Source organism: Corythoichthys intestinalis, chromosome 5 (assembly GCF_030265065.1).
Source record: "Corythoichthys intestinalis isolate RoL2023-P3 chromosome 5, ASM3026506v1, whole genome shotgun sequence".
Taxonomy (NCBI): domain Eukaryota; kingdom Metazoa; phylum Chordata; class Actinopteri; order Syngnathiformes; family Syngnathidae; genus Corythoichthys; species Corythoichthys intestinalis.
Window position 1 is genome coordinate 60891002 of NC_080399.1, and position 21026 is coordinate 60912027.

The 21026-nt window shown below is 38.8% G+C and overlaps 1 protein-coding gene across 5 annotated transcripts in view; it reads left to right on the top strand.

Moving 5' to 3' along the window:
- Positions 1-5565: 5565 nt before the first annotated feature.
- spire2 (spire-type actin nucleation factor 2) overlaps positions 5566-21026 on the top strand; it is an 86340-nt gene continuing 70879 nt past the window's right edge. For 3 of the 5 annotated variants that reach the window (XM_057837656.1, XM_057837657.1, XM_057837659.1), the window contains exons 1-3: positions 5566-5992; positions 12800-12843; positions 15612-15983. In XM_057837656.1, the coding sequence (XP_057693639.1) occupies positions 5695-5992; positions 12800-12843; positions 15612-15983 (714 nt within the window). In that variant the 5' untranslated portion in view covers positions 5566-5694. Of the gene's footprint in view, positions 5993-9603; positions 9679-9801; positions 9862-12799; positions 12844-15611; positions 15984-21026 lie in introns of those variants that run through there. The other 2 variants (XM_057837660.1, XM_057837658.1) reach the window with 2 other exon arrangements.

Here is a 21026-nt window from a genome sequence, read left to right on the forward strand (position 1 = left end):
TTTGTCTCGTGAAGTAGCATTTGTCTCTGTAACTTTTTTTTCAACCTGTCCTGTTTAGTGGCTCGACACGGAGAAGGGGGATCTGAGTGTCCTATTGCTCTGAACAGTTTTAATGTATAACATGGGTGTACGATATATTCCCATGCTGATTCATTGTATTTTGTTTAATAGGAGACCGCAGCGAGCAGGAATGGGTTATGGGGGGACAAAGTCTTGAACAAATAATGAATTAGTTCAAAAGTGCAACTCTTTACCATTCAGAAACGCTAAAAGAAATGACTAAAAAAACATTCTGGTGGTCAGTAAATGTTACTTTTATAGAGCAAGTGCAGGCAAATATATATGGAATCACTCCAATCTGACGAAGAAAAAAAAAATGGAATCATGAGAAACAAATAACAACCCAAACACCTCGCTGTGGTGGACCATTTTTTTTTTTTTTTTTTTTTAAATCAATTTCCACCACGGGTTTTCAATAGGATTGAGATCTGGGCTATTTGCAGGCCATGACATTGACTGGAGGAGTCTTTCTCCAAGAAATATTTTAACAGTTTTAGCTCTGTGGCATGATGCATTGTCAAATTGGAAAATGACATATTCTCAATTGGAGGGATAAGAAAGCTGCCTAAAATGTCAATGTAAACTTGTGCATTTATTGAAGATTTAACCACAGCCATCTTCCGAGTGGCTTTGCCTGACATGCAGCCCCATATCATCAAGGATTGAGGGAATTTTGATGTTTTCTTCAGGCAGTCATCTTTGTAAATTTCACTGAAACAGCACCGAACAAAAGTTCCAGCATCATCACCTGGTCAAGAGTCATGAATCTGCATTGGACAAGGAGACTGGTGATTCCATACTTTTTGCTAGGGGTTGTAGAAATGAACATTTCAAGCCCCCCATTTATTGAAAAATGGACAAGGAGGGGTGCCGTTCGTTTGTGGGACGTTTGCGCTAATTGTTGGGACACCCCTCTGTTATTGGCATTGAGAGTTGGTACGCTTCGTCAGCCGCGACGGAGGGGCCGCAATTGACGTCATCACTCGAAATTAATATCAATATCTAAAAAATAATAGCAACAAAAACGATTGACACAATTTTTAGCCATTTTTACTCAATATTATATATAAAAGAATTGTTAAAACTATCTCAAAAACCATAGCAGCACAAAAAAATGACACAATTTTTCTACAAATTTGCATCTGATGGGGGCCAACTTTGTTGAGGTGTATTTCAAATATTGTAGATACTGTGACGCGGATTGATGCATACTGTAGATATATAGAAGCGGGCACATACTGTAAATGCAACATAAAGCATTATGAAACAAGTCTTCCACAGTAGGCATAGGGTGAATGAAACGTGTTAAAAAAAAAAAAAAAAAAAAAAAAAAATTCAAAGTTTGGGCATAGGCTACTGTACAGTGACCAAACGTCCTCTTTTGCCCGGACAAGTCCACTTTTCACGTCCTCTCTGTTGGGTCCGGCCGGGTTTTATAATTTATTTATTTTTTCCCGTTTTTATTCTTTGAAATTTTTTTAGGAAGAATAAAGCCTGTTGAGTAAAAAATATTTCCATATAGTATATAGTACATATGATATGACAATTTTTTTTTTTTTTTTAAACTGAATTTTTCTATCCAGACGGACAAGGCATACTTTAAATAGTGATATAGGCATCTTTGCCTGAACTTCAAGTAAAATTCAAGTATCTCGAGGCCAGGCCGAGTGTCTTTTTTTGGAAATCAAAATATGGTCACCCTAGCATACTGGGCATTTTTGACTACATCTTTTTGTTTCAACAAATGTGAAAGTTGGTTGCACAAAAACCCTATTATCTAACCAAAAAATTGTGGTTGGTGAAATTGCTGAGTGGTTGAAAAATTAACCACCTGCCCAAAGAGAAGCAGCACTTGTAAAGCGCAACCAACAACGATTACTTCCTTTGATTCTGTATTAAATTTGTATGATAACATTGTGGTGTGTGTCGTGTGTTCAAAGGTGGCTATTCTACATAAGATTTGACTTTATCTTTGCAAAACATGCTGACAGTGGCTCTACCAGTTTCACCAGAGTGACGTCGCAACAATACTGTATATATACCAATCAGACACAAGCTTGCAGTCCAATTATCACACATGGCGTCTTTAAAGTGCGTTTAAAAAACATAACCATTTGACAGTGAGAGCTGCCATCAACAAGACTCAAAAGTGTGGATTTCAATCTCCCAGTTTTTATTTGACACCAATAAACCACGGATTTCCCGGAGACATGATTGTTTTTATTTTGCATTGTAGGAAATATGTTTTCTCCTCTTGAGGGCACTCGTGTTCTTTGGACGATTGATGTTTCATTGCTGTTGCTTTTACTGGTCGGAATTCAATGATTTCTGTGTATTTATTTTGGCCTAATATGGTCATGTAATGGGTACAGTATAACAGTTCATATAGATTATTGGTCCCCAACCTTTTTTATACCATAGACCGAGGCGGTGTGGGCCTTTTTTTCATGGACCGGCAATGTGTGGCAGAAAATGACAGCAAATGTAAAATAACTGGATGGGGCTAAAAATAAATACATAAAGTGCAGGGAAAATGTCACTCACCATACGCTGAATCAACCTTTTTTTAACAGCAGCCTCTCCTAGAACTTGATGGCAAATATCCACGGTCGCAAGCATAATTGGTTTCTTAGCTTTAGCAATATGGTTCGCCATGAGGTATGATGCGTTCCGTGCATTCGCTTTTGTTGCCTCATTTGCTAGCTTTTAGCCACATATTATGCAGAATGGACTTGGTTGTAGGCTCCTCTTCTGGCTCAGCAGGTGGTCAAAGACATTGCCGCCCGCAGCACACAGTCAACAGCAGCTAAGCTTACTTTTTACATTGACTGACACTGGGCTGCTATACGTCTGCAAACACACCAGTAATTGCGGCTCAACCACTAGATGGCGACCTACAAAGCTTTACTCGGATTAGTCTATAGACCCCAATCACCAACGTCACACAATCACGTGATCACTGTATTGTGCCGCCATATTGTCCGTCATTATGTGTCCGTATTGTCAATGATTGTAGTTTCTAAAGGTGGATTCACTTGTAAATGATGGAAGCCCCGGTGCTTTCAGACACTGTAAACTCATTGGATGAGTTGCATAAAAGCCGTTATTTGGAAAAGCTTCAGTCGATCCAGTCACCAGATCCATATTTGATCCCCAAAACGATGTTTCCTCCCATCCAGTCCCTTCCCGTGCGTCAGAGCTCGTCCTGAGACCACAAAATTTCCAATCATTCACCAGTTTATGTCACGATGAGGAGTCGGGTACCCAAAATCGGCACCGGCCCGAATATATACCGACATTTTGTCAGCTGAGCGTCACCGTTGTCACGATTGTAAAATTAAACTTGATCGACAACGGGCTGGTGTGTGCCAAAAAATAGCTGCCCCGCGTGAAAAGTCCCCCCTGACCGGAGCGCTAATTTATAACGCTTAATTGACATGAAAACATCAAATGTTTTCATGGACGCATTACTGTAATGGATTTACGACTGTAAGATCAATTTTAAATAATTAAATTACACAAAATATTCGTACTGTATTTTAGTAACAAATCGTGGACGGGGCCACATAACCATCTTTGAACAGAAATGTATTATTAGTCTACAGGTTTTTACGACCATATCTCAGTGACAATCACACAGGTATGACATTTATTAGTTCAAGCAGAGTAAAATAGTACATATTCACGGAACCAAAAAAGTCATTTCCGTGTGGGCGCTCCCGTCAGAGGGGACCTTTCACGCAGGGCGGCTATTTTTCGGCACAACACCTATTGTTGCGCTCACCTCTTGCTGCGTGACAGTGGCGACGAGCTTCGTAATCTCCGTCTATGATGTCTGCGATCGTGTTGGCATCATATTGATGTTTTCGCCGCTGTCTAACGGTTGTAGACACAAACGCATCATGGAGCGAGATAAACAAACCGTGCTGCTTTCGAGATTTGCCCTTTTAACAATGGGCACACAGAAACTACTAAAATGACCGTTTATCTTCTCTGTTACTGCAACCAACCGCCACACATGCCTTCACCATTTTGATTAATCAATGTTTACGATTGTCAGGAAGGTTTTTGGGTTTGTTTACGAGGCGGTGATTCCTTAGACAAGCAGAAAAACACGCAGTAATAGGAGGAATGTACGTAGCGGTAATATGTAAACACGATGAGCTGATGGACAATATGGCGGCACCAGTCAGGGGGGCGGAGTTGTGACGTCACGAGATTGGGGTCTATAGAGTAGACAGGGATATTGATGTGTCAAGAGTCACGGGACAGGTTGCAGTTGTTAACAAATGATTTAGTATTTCTCTGCGGCCCGGTAGCATATGCGCCACGGACCGGTACCGGTCCGCGGGATCACTGATATAAATGATGTGATGAGAAAAACATTTGCCATTGTTTAAAAAAAAAACTGACATTTTAAGTAGTTACTCATTACTTAAGTAGTCTTTTCACAGAATATTTTGTATTTGTACTTGAGTACATTTTGTGGATGACTACTTTTACATTTGTAATACTATTTTGCCACTCTTACTTGTGTAAAAATTTTGGCTATCTACCCACCTCTGTGTGTTCACTTTACAACAGTACAATAATATTAACTTTTTTTAACAAAACAATAAAATTCAACTGGATGATTATCAAAATGTAATAAACCTTTCAAAGAAGTTCTAATCATTTTGGTGGATATCAATACAATATATTTTATGTCACCGCTGTTTTCTGATTATTACAGCTTCCTGACTTATTATCAGATTCATTGGCAACTAATTTAATAATCGATGTAATCGATTAGTTGTTGCAGCCTTATTAAGAAGCTAGTTTAGACAGTAAGATGTCAAAAAATTTTCCGAAATGTTAATTGTTGGTTTTGCAAAGTAAGAGCATATTTTTGTTTATGTCCTATTTTGGCTTGACAAAAAATATAATGAAGAAATCTGATACAACTGAAAAGTTATATGTATGTTATAATTTCAAGAATTTAGACAAGTTTAAAGTGAAGAAGGTCCTAAACGAATAATTGGTTATCAAAATAGTTGTTAATCTGCTAATCGATTAGTTGTCGATTAATCGATTAATTGTTGCACCTCAAATTTATTTGTAATTTTTCAATCTTATTTCTCATTTTTGCCTTTACTGTATATTCATTTAGATTGTTACTTTCATTTATTTTGGATATTTGAATCTAATTAAACTATTTATTGTCGTTGTGATTACCACTTTATTTATGTATTCATTTTTAGGTTTGGCCGCTTTGCTTCCCCCTGCAAATCAAATCAAAACAGACCATGAAGCGTTATTTATCAAATAACCCATTTTTAGTTGAGGTTAAAATCAAACAAAAATGTGTCTTGTTGAAAAATGAATACAATCAGGCAAAACGGATTTGATTACAAACCAAAGTTGCAATATGTTGTCATGTATAACTATGTATTTTATTTTTTAAAAAAATATTAAACCGGAAATGAAAGGTTCGGAATGAACGGTTGCGTTAACAGAAGAGGACAGTAGTGACTCCGGAATGGAGCACTGCGGTGCGGAAGGAGAAGGTACAAAGCAAAGTTGGCCACCTTTAAAATTTGAGCTGGTAGTGTAAATGGCTCCGGTGTTTTTGGAGTGAGAAATGGGTCCCACGCCATGGCTACACGGACAAACATACGTGACCGAGACCAGGAATCACGGGTGACCGTGTCTACAGACCCGGAAGAGCCACGGGAACTGTCTTTGGAAGCGGTGCTGAAGTCCTACGAGCAGCCAATTAACGAGGAACAGGCTTGGGCGCTCTGCTACCAGTGCTGCAGAGGGCTGACGGTGCCGGTGCCTCTCCCGCCGACCGGGAAATCGGCGAGGGCCAGGGTGAAGGACAAGGACCCGTCCTCCATCCTACTCCACAGAGACGGAACCGTGTCGTTATTGCGGGACACGCCACTTAGCGGTAGGTCATAAAGCTGCCCGTTCGCTCCATCGTAATCATTTCTACCTGGCAAAAACTTAAGTTCATTCAAGTGTTACTAGAGATATGGACCAAATTGTTTTAAAATGGGGAAATGTAATAACAGGCTAATAACTCATTTACAGTCCCTATATTTCAACTTTATTTGAATCGATAATTCAACGTCATAAAATTTGTTCTGGGACGATGGGTGAAGGAAACAAATGTCAGTATCTAAATAGTCAATGATGCGTGTATTTGAACATTTTCGACCATAGAAATGTGCATTGCATTACACTTTTTTTTACTCACAAAATTCACACACATTTACATTGAATTTGATCACATCATTTGATGTGCAGTGTTTTTATTCAAGCTGACCGGAGAATCCACTGTCTGAAAGCATTGATGACTTGTATATTTCTGGTAAATGATTAATAATTCAATAGGCTTGGCTTCTCCCCAGCTAACAGTGGTATGAAAAAAAAATTCAAGGTTTTCCATTGTAAATCATTGCTTGTGCAGGTCAGCAATTTCAGTGAAATATACTGTATGAAATAGCAGAAAAACACAGTAATATACACAGTAATATTTGAGAGGTGTAAAAAGGTTTATGAGAGTTAAAGAAAGTGTGCAGTAATGATTCAAACAAAAGGAGCCAGGTGCATAAATTTGGCAACTCCAACAGAAAAATTGCATCAACTTTTCGTCGATCATCCTTTTAGAAAAATAACAGCCCCTATGCTATCGTTTCCAATGAGGCTCTGAGGGTCAAAGTTCTGAGATCAGGTGTTCAATCACGGGTTCTGGCCTTCATTAGCGACGTTTAAATGTTCTCCTGGGTACTCCAATTTCCTCCCACACCCCAAAACCAGTCAGAGTAGGCTGATTGACCACTTCAAATTGACCATGGGTTTTAGGGTGTGTCAAGAAAAAAAAGTTGAGAAATGAGAGGGGGCCCTAAGTTTTCAAGTTGTCTTATGATCATAGGCGGAGTTTGACTTTTGTCACAGGAGGGAAAAACATGTGGATGACACTGAAATACAGTGTCAGCAATAAAAGTAACTTACAAGATGTAGTGTATGCTCGGATAGTGGCTTAGCCGATGCTCGTAGACACAGGCATCCCAGCTGTGCGTGTGTGTGTGTGTGTGTGTGTGTGTGTGGCTAAGCAAAGCAAATGGCGGTCTCTAAGGTGCTAGTCACATGTGTTTGAAACATTATATATATATATATATATATATATATATATATATATATATATATATATATATATATATTCATTTCATTCATTTTTTTGGTTTTTTTTATTGCTTTACAACTTTTATATACATTTTTCCAGCAAAATCTTAATTTTAAATTTATATATAGGAATGTCAGTTACATGCAATGACATTTTAGGCCACCAGGGGGATATGCCCCCAGCCCCCATAATCTCCGCGTATGTTTGTGATATACCCTACTTAATCACAATCAAAAGCAAAAAAAAAATGGTTTTGGCATTTTTTGACAGTTTCCGCCCAAAGTCAGTTTTTCATATTTGTAATTTTTTAATGTTGTTTTAATCATTACCATTCAAAACTAAAAATTCACAACAATGGTTGTTATAAAAAAGATAAAACTTTCGTGCAGTTTCCAATAAACTGTGTTTTCCTGGCATGCAAAAGCCTTTGGTGTTTTGGGGGCATTTCCACCATATCGGGCCCCATTTATGTAGATGTGGCTACTTGCATGGGAAACACCAGACATATTGCACTGGGGCACGTGCCGAGTATTGATCTGCAGTGCCCCAGTGAAAATTTCACCGTTAAAAAAAAAAAAAACACAAACAAATATATATATACATACATATATATATATATATATATATATATATATATATATATATATATATATATATATATATATATATATATATATATATATATATATATATTTTAGTTGTAAGTCTACATAGCATATTTACAGAATGTGCCTATTTAATATGGTCATATGACTCTATTCACTCCCATATCCACAATCTGCACATGGCTCCTTCCTATGGTAATTCATGCACCTAACTTTGGCTGTGACAGGCATATGAGTTGACATCTTCGGGAGATAGGCTGTGTTCATGTATATCTGGGGATCTGAGTTGAAAAATCATTTTGATGTGTTGTATAGTCGTAATGTGGGATAAAAACATGGTTGCTACATTGATATGTAGCCTATTTTAATGCTCCCACAATATATAACAGGTTGAGTGACTATTTGCCGCTTTTTATAGACACCATGAAATAAAGATTTTTTTCCCCAATTACACTAACAAGACTTGAATGCAGGATTAATCTGTGGGGATGAGGTGCTGATGTTGGTGAGCTGTTCCATTTTTCCTCCACACATGACATTGTGTGTTACCCTCAAACAATTCGACTTTGGTTTCATCAGTCCACAAAATATTTTGCTTCTGTGGCGTGTCCAAGTGCCTTTTTGCGAACATTAAAGGAGCAACAATGTTTTTCTTAGACAGCATTGGCCTCCTCCGTGGAGTCCTCCCATGAACACCATTCTTGGCCAGTTTTACATATAGTTGATGTGTGCACAGATATTGGACGGTGCCAGTGATTTCTGTAAGTCTTTAGCAGACACTCTAGGGTTCTTTTTTACCTCTCTGAGTATTCTGGGGTGAACTCTTGGCGTCATCTTTAGTGGACGGCCACTCCATGGGAGAGAAGCAACAGTGCCAAACTCTCTCCATTTGTAGACAACTTCTCACTCTGACTGTTGATTGATGAACATCCAGACTTTTAGAGATGGTTATGCATCCTTTCCCAGCGTTATACAAATCAACAATCCTTGATCGCAGGTCTTTAGACAGCTCTTTGACCGAGCCGTAATGCACATCAGACAATGCTTCTCATCAACACAGTTATCACCAGTTGTGTGTTTTATAGCGGACAGGGCAGCTTTAAACCACTCATCAGTGATTGGGCACACACACCTGATTTAAATTGTTTGGTAAAAAATGGTTTCAATTGCTCTTTAAGACTCCTTAGGCAGAGGGTTCACTTACTTATTTTACCATCTTCTGTCATTGTTTGCATTCTGTCTTCATTAAAATATGAAAACCTATAAATGTTTGGGCGGTTTTAGTTAAAGCAGACACTTTGTTTTCATCTGTGTGATTTTGACAAAGATCAGATCACATTTGATGATGATTTTATGCAGAAATGTGAGAAATTCCAAAAGATTTAGATACTTTTTCATACCACTGTAACTGCAGTAAAATACACTCGTCCCAAATTGAAATTCCAGATTAGCCATTGTCTTTTAGCTAACTGGCTATGAATACAATGACAATCATATGCAATTTGAGGGAGAGGCTCTCACTCAAGTAATATTGTGTGAATATGATATGTGGTATTTGAACTGTGTCAATGCTGATGTTGTTTACATGACCTAAATGAATAGAATCAATCAGTATGAATTGTTTATCTTTGTGATATTACCTCTAACAATTTTGTATGTGTGCTCATCATAATTTTCAGCTGTTTTAAAAGCATTTTGTTTGTTACTGCAGTCTTTGAAATGTGTGACAAGATGTCTTATTTTTTTATTTCTATTTGACTCAAACAGCATTACTCTTGCAAATGGATATTACAAAGTTATTTGCTCGCAGCAAGGATATATAAGCAAGGAGGAATGAGAGAGGTAAGCTAGGTAACCCATCTAGGCAACATAAAGCACCTGTAGGTCACACCCTACCAGTTGAGAAACACTGATTAATTGCATAAAGGTTAAACTGATACATTCCTATTTCTGTCCGGACAAAGTAGCACAGCAGATTGTAGGAAAAGGGGAAGGAGAGATGGAAGTTGTTGGGCATGAGCAGAGGTGAATTGACTATCAACAAGGATGTCCCAATTTTGATTTTGAATACTGATGGCTGAAAAACAAAAAAAATCACTTTTATACAGAAACTTGTATTTTTGTTGATTATACATAGATTAAAGCGCTATTTATGACTTTTTATGATAGATAAGTGCTAAGAAAAATTTGCTCGCTCAACAGCTGTGCCCCAGTATTGTATTAGGTCTCGTGACGCTCCTGACAAGCATACACGTAAATAAAAGCACTATACAGTGATCCCTCGTTTTTCGCGGTTAATGTGGACCAGAACTCGCTGCGCTAAATGAAAAACCTCAAAGTAGCACAACCCCCCAATTTTTGTGTGTGTGTGTGTTCAAGGAAAGAGAAAAATATAAGAACTATTTTTTTAAAAAAATTTCCCCAGAGTACAATTTTTTTTTTAAAGTTGTGATATATATATAAGTATATATATTTCTTAGGGCTGTCAAAATTATCGCGTTAACGGGCTTTAATTAAATTTTTTAATTAATCACGTTAAAATATTTGACGCAATTAACGCACTTGCACAGCTCAGTCAGATTTAAATGACAGTAGAGTGAAAGGCCCACTTGTTAGTTGTGTTTTCGGAGTTTTGCTGCCCTCTGCTGGCGCTTGGGTGCGACTGATTTTATGGGTTTCAGCACCATGAGCATTGTGTAATTATTGACATCAACAATGGCGGGCTACTAGTTTATTTTTTGATTGATAATTTTACAAATTTTATTACAACGAAAACATTAAGAGGGGTTTTAATATAAAATTTATATAACTTGTACTAACATTTTTCTTTTAAGAACTACGAGTCTTTCTATCCATGGATCGTTTTAACAGAATGTTAATAATGTTAATGCCATCTTGTTGATTTATTGTTATAATAAACAAATACAGTCCTTATTTACCGCATGTTAAATATATATATATCCATCTTGTGTCTTATCTTTCCATTCCAACAATAATTTACAGAAAAATATGGCATATTATATAGATGGTTTGAATTGCGATTAATTACGATTAATTAATTTTTAAGCTGTAATTAACTCGATTAAAATTTTTAATCGTTTGACAGCCCTAATATATATTAATTAACTCATTCACTCCCAGCCATTTTCACCGGTGCAACCCCCTTCGCTCCCAGCCATTTTACTGGATTTTGACTGATTTTGCAAGGCCCACAGAAAATTCTGTTCTTTTGCTATATAAACATGGAACCCACCAAAAGAAAGATAAGACTCTTTTCTTTCAGCAAGAAAAAAAGCAAGTTCATATCTTTTTCCATTCTTTAGAAATCAGCATTAGAAAATAGCTTAGTTTGAGCAATTTTCCAATTTCTGATGAAAAAACAGAAAAAATGAGCTTTTTGTGAAAGCATACATTTCAAACATAACTTTGACTTTAACACAAATATTTTTTGCTATAATTACATCCCAAACATCTGAATAATGTTTTCCTTTTACAAAATAACAAAATCAACAAGACAAATAGAGCTTTTGATAGCAAAGTAACAATTTATTTACACATAACTAACTGAGAGATGACGCTGTTGCGGCCGCGACAGCCGGGTAAACTTTTCCCTCATCGCCGCCTGTCTCATAAAGATGGATTTCTTTGAGTCTTTGCCGGGGTCTGCTCGGTGTGCAGCACGGACTCAACGGCATCGTCCGCTGCACTGGTGGTACCGGTTGTTCTGCTCGGTCGTCTGCCGCCTGGCATCCTGGGCGCCTTTCGGTCGTCTTCCTCCAGCGCCCCGGCCATGCAGCCTGACCGTTCGTTGCCATTGAATCGGGTTGCGGGTCTTACCAAATGTGCTACTGCACTCCAGTGGCCAGTTTTACTGCTTTAAAATGGATTTTCAGCTTTGTGCTTTGGAGCTAAATTGAATTAGAACCCAGAGATGTCTCTTGTTAAAAAAAAACAAAAAAAAAACGTAAAAGACATATAAATACGTCTTTGGGACACTGAAACAATTAAAAAAAGAACGTATTTGTACGTTTTTGGGAGCAAATGAGTTAATGGTTTTCAAGCACTTCAAATGTCATAAGTTTTAAAAATGTTACTGTCTTACCGAATTATTTTTAAACAAGAATAAAGTACTATTGTGGAAAAATGCTTGGCTTTATTAAATGATTCTGTTACCTACCTTGGCTGTAACTCTTGGAGTGAAATGTGGAAATTACACACTGCTCAGGATCATTTTTAACATGTGGCGTTAATTGCCGTGAACATAACACGTCCGGCTGCCTCGAACGTCGCCACACGCACACATTCATTCCAGCGTGTGCTTCCTTATCTCCCCGCCCGTGCATGCTCACACAGAGCCTGTCTGTCTAAAGGCAGCACTCGCAACACTTCATTGAGCGAGTCCACTCAAATCCTCTCACTTATACACAATGAGTTGCCACAGCAACTGTATAACAAAATAAACGATGATTGACGCACAGGGTGTTTTTGAAGCTCGTGACTCTGGCAAGACCCAACACAAACATAAGTCAACATCGTAACTTTAATAAGGAACTCCAGTGCAGTGCCGCAGTGCCTGACAAACAAACAGCAGAGGGGGGGAGCGAGAGTGAGACTACGTGATCGCCTCGGGGCAGCTCATCTGTTTTTTGTTTTTTTTTTTCATTGAAAAAAAAATCCGCGATGGACTGAAGGCGCGAAGTAGCGAGGGATCACCGTAATCTACCCATTCTAAGACATTATGATTGCATAAAAAAGTACTATACTTATGTAAGCATGAGAAAGTACAGGACGTTTTTAATTACATTCAGTCTCATAAACTGCCGTCTGAGAAAGGTCTGAGTAATGGGACACTGACATAACAAACAAACTATTAAACTACCAATAAAAGACGAAATCTCAAATTAAATTCATTTAAAAATGATTGTTTTTATTGCTAATTAACTGTGTCTTGTCCTTCTTTCAGAATATGCTGATTGGCCACCTGCTCCTTCGAATACAGAACAACGGGTAAGATTTTTTAATGACTTAATTGCTCCTTTTTAACAAAGTGAAATGTCCAAACTATACAAAATGCTACAGTAGTATGATATTTGGTTTTCTCAAATGCTAAAACACATTTCCCAAATGTCACCTCCATTTTCGCCAATGTCTAAACACAACATACGTGTACTTTTCAAAAGCTAAATAAACAAAACCAAACTTCTCATTGTAAAACTCAAACATCCACACAAAAAGAGCAGCTTGAAGCTTTCGCAAAATTAAACACTATTCGTATTGTTACTCACTTCAGCAAAACAATTGAAAACAATGTTCCATTTGTGGGAAGGATTCTTTAGCACCTTTCAGGCTTATATCCCGGGAAATTCCTGTGTAAGGTGACTCGGGATTTACCCGTGTCATGCTTTTCAGACATGAGGAGATGTACAGGGAATTACCCAGTTTGGACACTTTCAGATTTGTCCCGTGTTGACGACATGGCACTCTCGGGGGAGGGCATGGGACTGGATTTTATAACCCGGACATTACATTATTTTGGTCGGCATCGGCAACAAAATAATCTACATGTTTCCAAAGATGGACGATGGACTTTCTCTTCCTCGGCTCTAATATGCCATAGCAATTAATGTTCATTATGTTTCCAGTTTAATTTTGCTATCTTTACAATTTGCCATGTTGATAATTGCGATGTTTGTTGACCGCTTTTTGTCTTACTACGAAGACAGAGGAACTGACAATCGGCCCGCCATGATGTTTACATCATCAGCCTCCGCTCTTTAACCCGGGAATTAAACAACTGCATTCACACGTACTTTTTTTTAATTAAAAAAAATTTTTTTTTTATACCTGTCCTGTTCAGCTGTTTGACACAGAGAATGGAAGTCTTAGTGTCCGGTTGGTCTGAAGAGTTTTAATGTTTCACATTGGAGTATGACCTACTCCCATTGTGATCATTCAACATATTTCATTTATTAAGACAAAGCAGCGAACAGGCAGGGGTTATGGGGGAACAGAAGAAAAGAAGGAGGTAGAGACAGAAGAAACACAAACAACAACAAGAAATACATTAAAAGCCTACACTAACTATGAATATGTTGGTGTGATCCTCAGATTGATGTATTTCCGGTTGACACCATGTGGGGGGCCTGTTAACCGGGGAAAGAAAAGGGGGGAGTCTAGAAGATAAGTGATTTTTTTTTGGGGGGGGGGGGGGGGGGGTACACAAATCAGACCTGTGATCTAGAAACCAATAATCGTGTGAATCCCTTGTGAGTGTGAGCCCGTTGCCCATTGTACTTGTAAAACACCAGATTGGTGAAAAAGTGTAGTCATCTTGTTTGGTTGGAACGAAATCCTGTACCCACAGTGAGTCTTTGTGGAATAGGTTGCAGACCCCTGCTTTATAAAATGGCGAAAATGTGGACCGTCAACTATTCACATACTAGTTTGTTCTTATCACTTAGTCATTTATTTCTTGGATGAAGGGCCCTTTTGTCTGCTCTCACAAACATTCTTTCTAATGCACTCATATTTTAGATGTATTTTATTGTTGGTTACACTATGTTCGTCATATCTTTATTTTGTACTAAAACAATAGAAGGACGCTTGTCAATGGTTATCAATTAGCCTTAGGGATGGGAGTCGAGAACCAGTTTCTACAGGGAATCAGTTCCGTGCGTTTTAATTCCATGGAATTGTTTGGCAGTTAATATAACGATTCTCCTATAGATTCCAACCAGCACAACGTACGTCATGCAATTTACGCTTTATGAGCACGCTCGATTAAGCAAGTAAGACTATGAGATTCATCAAAGAGTGTCCATTCACCAAGTATAACCTGAAGAATCGTGGCCTAGTGATTATGCATAGAATTTCACAGGCCACGTCCTTATTCATGACACTACTTAAAGAAATGGTGATTTTTCCAGAAAAGCCTATTAATGGGTCTATCGTGTTCCTCGTCGAATACTCTATAAGAAAAATATACATATATCCATCTAAAAATAATTCTAAACGATTTTATTAGCAATTTTAATACTCATTTCAGTCGGTAGTCCACCAATCAGTTTTTTTCTTTTCTTTTTTTTTTTTCTTTTTTTAAAAAATAATTTTAATTTGGTGGGTCGTAGGGCCAATCTGACGACGTATTTCACACAAAACTAAATACTTCTGCATCCGATGGTGGTATTTTTGTGTTGCTACGACTAACGGAAGTGCATGTTCCAAATGACTTCCCGAAATGCACCTGACGACGACAGCCAATCAGCGTATTTTCGCCCGTAATTGGAGATAGGATGGTCCCATTGGTCCCAAACCGCTTTTATTCTGCTCAGTATCAAAAGGCCTTTCCATAGAGTACCCCAACTATTCCTATCAGCTTATATGTCCTTTTAAAAAGGAGGATTTTTTATTTCTATTTGAAAAATGTTTCAGTGAAATGTTACACATTCTTGTCTATTTGCCGCAGTTACATATTGCCACAGTTAACATCGAGGCATTGGGCCTCTTTTGACCTAGTTGTGAGCTTGTAAGGTTGTGACTTCTGATTAAACAAACTAGACGCAAATCAAAATGTTTCTTCTTTTTCCCCAAATTAGAATCGATAAGAGAATCCATAAAGAATCGAATCGTTAAGCAATATCGATAATGGAATCGGAATCCTAAAAATCCTGTCAATTGCATCCTTAATTAGCATGTTAGCAAAAATACCATTTCCCATCAATGTCAATTTTATATCTTGAATGTTTTTGTCCTTCATTTCATCTATATCCATCAAGCTGATCCAGTCACTTGGCGTCGCCATCTATCGTGCTCTGGACTGGGGGCTGGATGATACTGAGGAGAGGGACCTAAGCCCACAACTTGAGCACCTTATTGAATGCATGACTGGAGGAGACCAGGGCGATGAGATGGATAACACACCTGCAATTACAACACGTGAGGATTACGGTGGTCACAAAAAAGAAGAAACTGCACTGGACGGCGCAATCTGGCAAGTGCCTACATTCTGCCAAGTCATGGCGCAATGCACATCTCGGTTGGCAAACTCAAGTTTGGCCCCAGAACACTACAAGGCTGTCTGCAGGGCTTTGTTTGTAGAGTCACTAGAGCTCCAGATGTTCCTGCTCAAGATCCGAGAGGCTCAGGAGGTAGGTGAAGTTGTCAACACTGAACAAAGTATAAAATCATGGATTATAAAATATCTCAAGGTTCGCGCTTCGTATTTGCCACATCGCCAACAGCAACTTTAAACAGCGTGTGGCAAGGGAAATATTTTCCATTCTCTCTTTGTTTTATATATGTGTGTGTACTAGGAATATTCCGGTATGAGATTTTGACGGTATGATAACCCTAAGCAAAAATACAGCGGTTTTACGGTATTGCAATTGTAGCTCTAAAATGTGTAATTTTGAGATGTATGGGTTAATTTTTTTTTTCCCCATAGAACAGGATTTTTTATTTTTCACAACATATTTGCAAATTGGAACATCAACATGAATATAATGTCAAAATAAACTGAATTAAAACTGTAATATTAATGTAATATAACTGAAATATTTTAAATAAAATTAAAATAAATAGAACTTATAGACTAAACCCACAAGCCACAGCTCAGGTTGCTCAACATTAGAACAAGAACCCTTGGTAATATAGAACTGGACTTAAACAATATATAATCAAATTGAGTATATGGAAAACGCATACCACCACTACTATTAATATTAATTAGTTGAATATTAATGAAGAACGAGAGCAAAAGACAGAGCGCTTGTGTATGACTTGTAGGGATGGGAATCGAAATCCGATTCCAATTCGGAACCGGTTCCGAGGGTTTCGAGGCCTCGACATCACAATGAAAAAGCCTTAACGATCCCTTTAACGATCCCTAAAGACGCATATTGCGTCGTGACGTGTCTTGTTGTCCAGACGCATCAAACTAGCATGGCGCCAAGAACCACTCGCTCCAAAGTTTGGCTACACTTCACCAGGAAAAAGGGTGAAAATGAAAGGTTACGATAGTTTAGCACGAGCATTGCCGCTGTAAACATAACAATGACACCACGTAGGTTCGAACGCTCGAAAGTGTGTCTTCACTTCGCGAGGAAAAATTACAACAAAGTGACTTGCAGTCATTGCGAGATGGAAATAACTGCATCGGGAGGGAATAGACTGCACTGTCCTCACGAGACGCTAAGGCTCAGTCCTGGCTATACAGCTAGCTAAACTCCCAAATGACGATGCAGAAGACGTTGGTATAATTTGCTGACTTTATTCAACCATCACTTGAAACTAAAAATAGAAATGAAACAAATCAATTTTGTCCCCAATAACAAACAGGTTTGCATCAACGTAAATTAGCGATGATTAGCTGCTAACACAGTAATAACAAACAGTTAGCATGCGTTCGCTAGCATTAGCACATCGTTTAAACCACTACACAACTGGATTTAAGTGTCCGATCGCGAGTGGAAACACACAGCTACAACACAGAAGATGATACATACAGGCGTTGGCTCTGTAGATATTTTACAAACATTAACAAAGGTAGGCTCGTGGCAGTGTTTCCCTTTCTCACTAACTCGCTCACTCACTTGGATACGCATTTCTTCTTCTTCGGTGTAAGCGCGCTCTTCTTCACGTGAGCGCGCTCTTCTTCGCGTGAGGAAGCGCAAGGGCGCCGCCACTTGAGCGTGAAAGCACCATAAAAACTAAAAGGCATGCATTTCAATATACTAGTAAATAAAAACAGGGGTCCCCAAACTACGGCCCGCGGCTCCATATTTGGTCCGGCCCCCTGAACAATTCCAGAGCATTTTGAATTTTTTTTGTTTTTTTCTCCCTCAGTAGTGTTATTTATTTCCTGGCCTTTTTCAGTGAATAACTCAGAGAGGGTTATTTGATTATTTATTTAATCAATAGTGCTATTATTATTTATTATTATTATATTATTATTTTTATTTTATTTACTTTTGTTCCGTGAAGAATCCACAGAGGGTTATTTGATTGTGGCTTTCTGAAAAACAATAATTTTTTTACATTTACGCACTCCTGCAATCGTCACACTTTTTCTGTTATAAACTGACCCCGGCCTCTCATCAGAGAAGGGAAAAGTTATTTGGCCCTCACAGGAAAAAGTTTAGGGACATTGCCAAAGGCAGAACAACGACCTATATGCCAAAATATACCAATATTTTTTATTTCTATTAGAAAAATGTTTCAGTAAACACATTCTTGTGCATTTGCCACTTTTTGCCACAGTTAACATTGAGGCTTTGGGCCTCTTTTGACCTCGTTGTGAGTTTGTAAGGTTGTGACTTCTGATTAAACAAACTTTTTTCCGAAATTAGAATCGATAAGAGAATCGATAAAGAATCGAATCGTTAAGTAATATCGATAATGGAATCGGAATCGTAAAAATCGTATCAATTCCCATCCCTAATGCCTTGTATCATTATTTACACACTATACAGTACACGCACACACACACACACACACCCTCTCTCAACACAGGAAGTCGCCAGAGGGAAAAAAACACCACAGGCAGTATTACAAAAATGTTTTTTTGAACAGATGTTTACAATGGTGGAAGACTTTACAAAAGTAGGCTAATAGTAGAGAGGAAACTAGTTAGCTGTCTTGCCATGCTAACTAGCCACGTTATCTGCTTCGTTAACAAGCATACGTTATACCATTGCAAGACACACTAAACACGCTGGAATGAACTCTCGTAGCTGGTGGGAAACGCGTTCACGCATTAGCGAGTGAACAACGTGTATTTACATCCCACAGAGAGCAGCGGCTCAACATAGACGGTAAGGTTGTCTTTGATTGGGATAGCATAACATCGTCAAAACAGGGAACCACTGTTAATGTGATTTTTTTTTTTTTTTTTTTTTTAATCGATGCCTTATTTTTACTGGCCCCACTGGGCCAGTGATTGGAGCATTCTGGTGGCCCTGACAGTTTTAAAAGTTCATCCGGGCCACCGGGCCATCTATATTGTCGACCCCTGCAAAGTGTGGCTTCTGGGGGGAGGTTCAAGTGCAACAGGTGAAGGAGAAAAAATGACATAAAGTGGTTTAAAAAAGTATCTGAACCTTTTTGAATTTCTCACATTTCTGCATAAAATAACCATCAAATGTGATCGGATCATAAAGGCTGCGGTGGAGTGGGCCGGGCCGAAGGTGTGGCTGGGTGTTGTTTCGGGATCATCCCTCTGTGGCTGGTTTTGGGCGGTTAGGTTCGTGTGTGGATGGGACGTGGTTGCCACAGCGACCGACGCTGGTCTTGACATCCCAAGCGCCCGCTATCAACTTTGTTATCCTGGCTGGGCGAGACGCTACTTGTTTTAGGACCGAGTGCCCTGCTCTTTGTCTTTGGAGTGGCCGGGAGAACTGATTGCAAGAGTTGGTGTGTCAATCTTGCTCGTGACGCACACGTTGGGCTTCTGTGATAAGATGGCGTTGTGTATCTATTCTGCTTCTTTTCATTAACCTATGGTGTGCTATTTATTTTATATTAGGTGTGTTAGAGTAGTATAGTCCTACAGTAAATATTAAAGATGCACCGATACCGATACTGGTATCGGCAGGGGGCGCCGATCCAGCCCGAAATGGTGGTATCGGTATCGGCGAGTACCAACAAAGACGGCGCCGATACCATTTACCGGTCCATTATTATAACATTTGACCGCAGCCTTTTTTTCCTCCTAGCGCTCACTACACTCTGTCTCTACTACTGTCTGTGTTGTGTGATGACACGTGAACACCAAGCAGCTATCGCTATATCGCTATTGGCCTGCTCCAGACCAATGAGAGCGGGCCAATAGCCACTCCTAACCAATGACAAGGCCGCTTCTTCGTATGGAGGAAACACAAACCTGGAGAAATGGCGGCGGTCGGGAAGTATTTCAAAATAGAAATCCCGTCGATTAAAATCAATGACTGCATGCAAGACTGGCGGCCTGAAAGTTTCGAGATGTGGAGTTAAATCGGCCAATTTCAATACCTAGAACCTGATAAAACATTTGAAGACGAAATGTAAATGAACACAACGAGTTTGAGCCTGCAAGAGCAGGAGTGGTATCCAGAGGAAGGGCGCTGGACCGGAGCAACAATCTCTGGTCAGTTCACTACGTCTACTTTACTTTTATTGTGTTTCACTGAAAGAAATGCCGCAGTAATTTGGGAACTGTTTCCAAAGTAGGGTTGCCACCTTTCAAAAATAGAAATGAGGGACTCCCCCCTCCCGAAAAAAGGAGGCTAATAGAGAGACAGGATGCTGTGGTCAGTTATTATTAATTATAATTGTTAGCGTCCGCAAATGCGGAAACAAGGTTGGAACTCGAAGCAGACAACAAGCGGGGGATACGTACAAGGGTTTAATGATTGCAAACAAAAAATAACATGCGATCGCGGGATAGAAGGAATAAAAAAGGGGTCCGTGACAGCGGGTCGACGGAGCTCAATACTACAAACTCGAAGGTTAACTAAGACGATAGGCAGAGAGCCAAAAAGCCAAAATAAAAACACTCAAATACCTGCACAAGGTAGAGGTTACAAACGAAAACAGCACACTAACAGAAAAAAACCCAATGCAGGGGCGTAACAAGCAAATGTAGCGAGACTATAGTGCGAGATGTCAAATGGCGATCAGCAAGGCAAATATCTTTGAGATCACCCGTGCTTAAATGCTGCGCTGATGAGCTTGCATTGGATTCAGGTGCGACGTCAGGAAAGCCCCCATGACCAGCCCAGCAACAAGACACAATCTAACCGGCAGCAGAATGTGACAATAATTTCATGAAAGTTGCACTGTTTGGCCTTTGAGAGGTTTAAAAAGGTTTATTCAGTTCATTCTGAGTTTATTATAATGAATTTATTTATACTTTCTTACTGTTGGGCTAGCATTATACATGTTTTATTAATTTCACAAATGTAGCACTAGTTTGGCCTTTGAGAGCCAAAGGTTTATTCAAGTATTGTCTACTAGGGTTTAGTAGACTGTTCACTTTGTACTAGTCTTTTTCTTATTTTGCAAAGGTAAGCAACAGCCTGACATAGATTTAAAGACTTGATAGCAATGATTTCACATCCAATTATGTAGCTCTTTGGGAAAAAAAACATGTATATCTATATCTATCTATCTATCTATCTATCTATCTATCTATCTATCTATCTATCTATCTATCT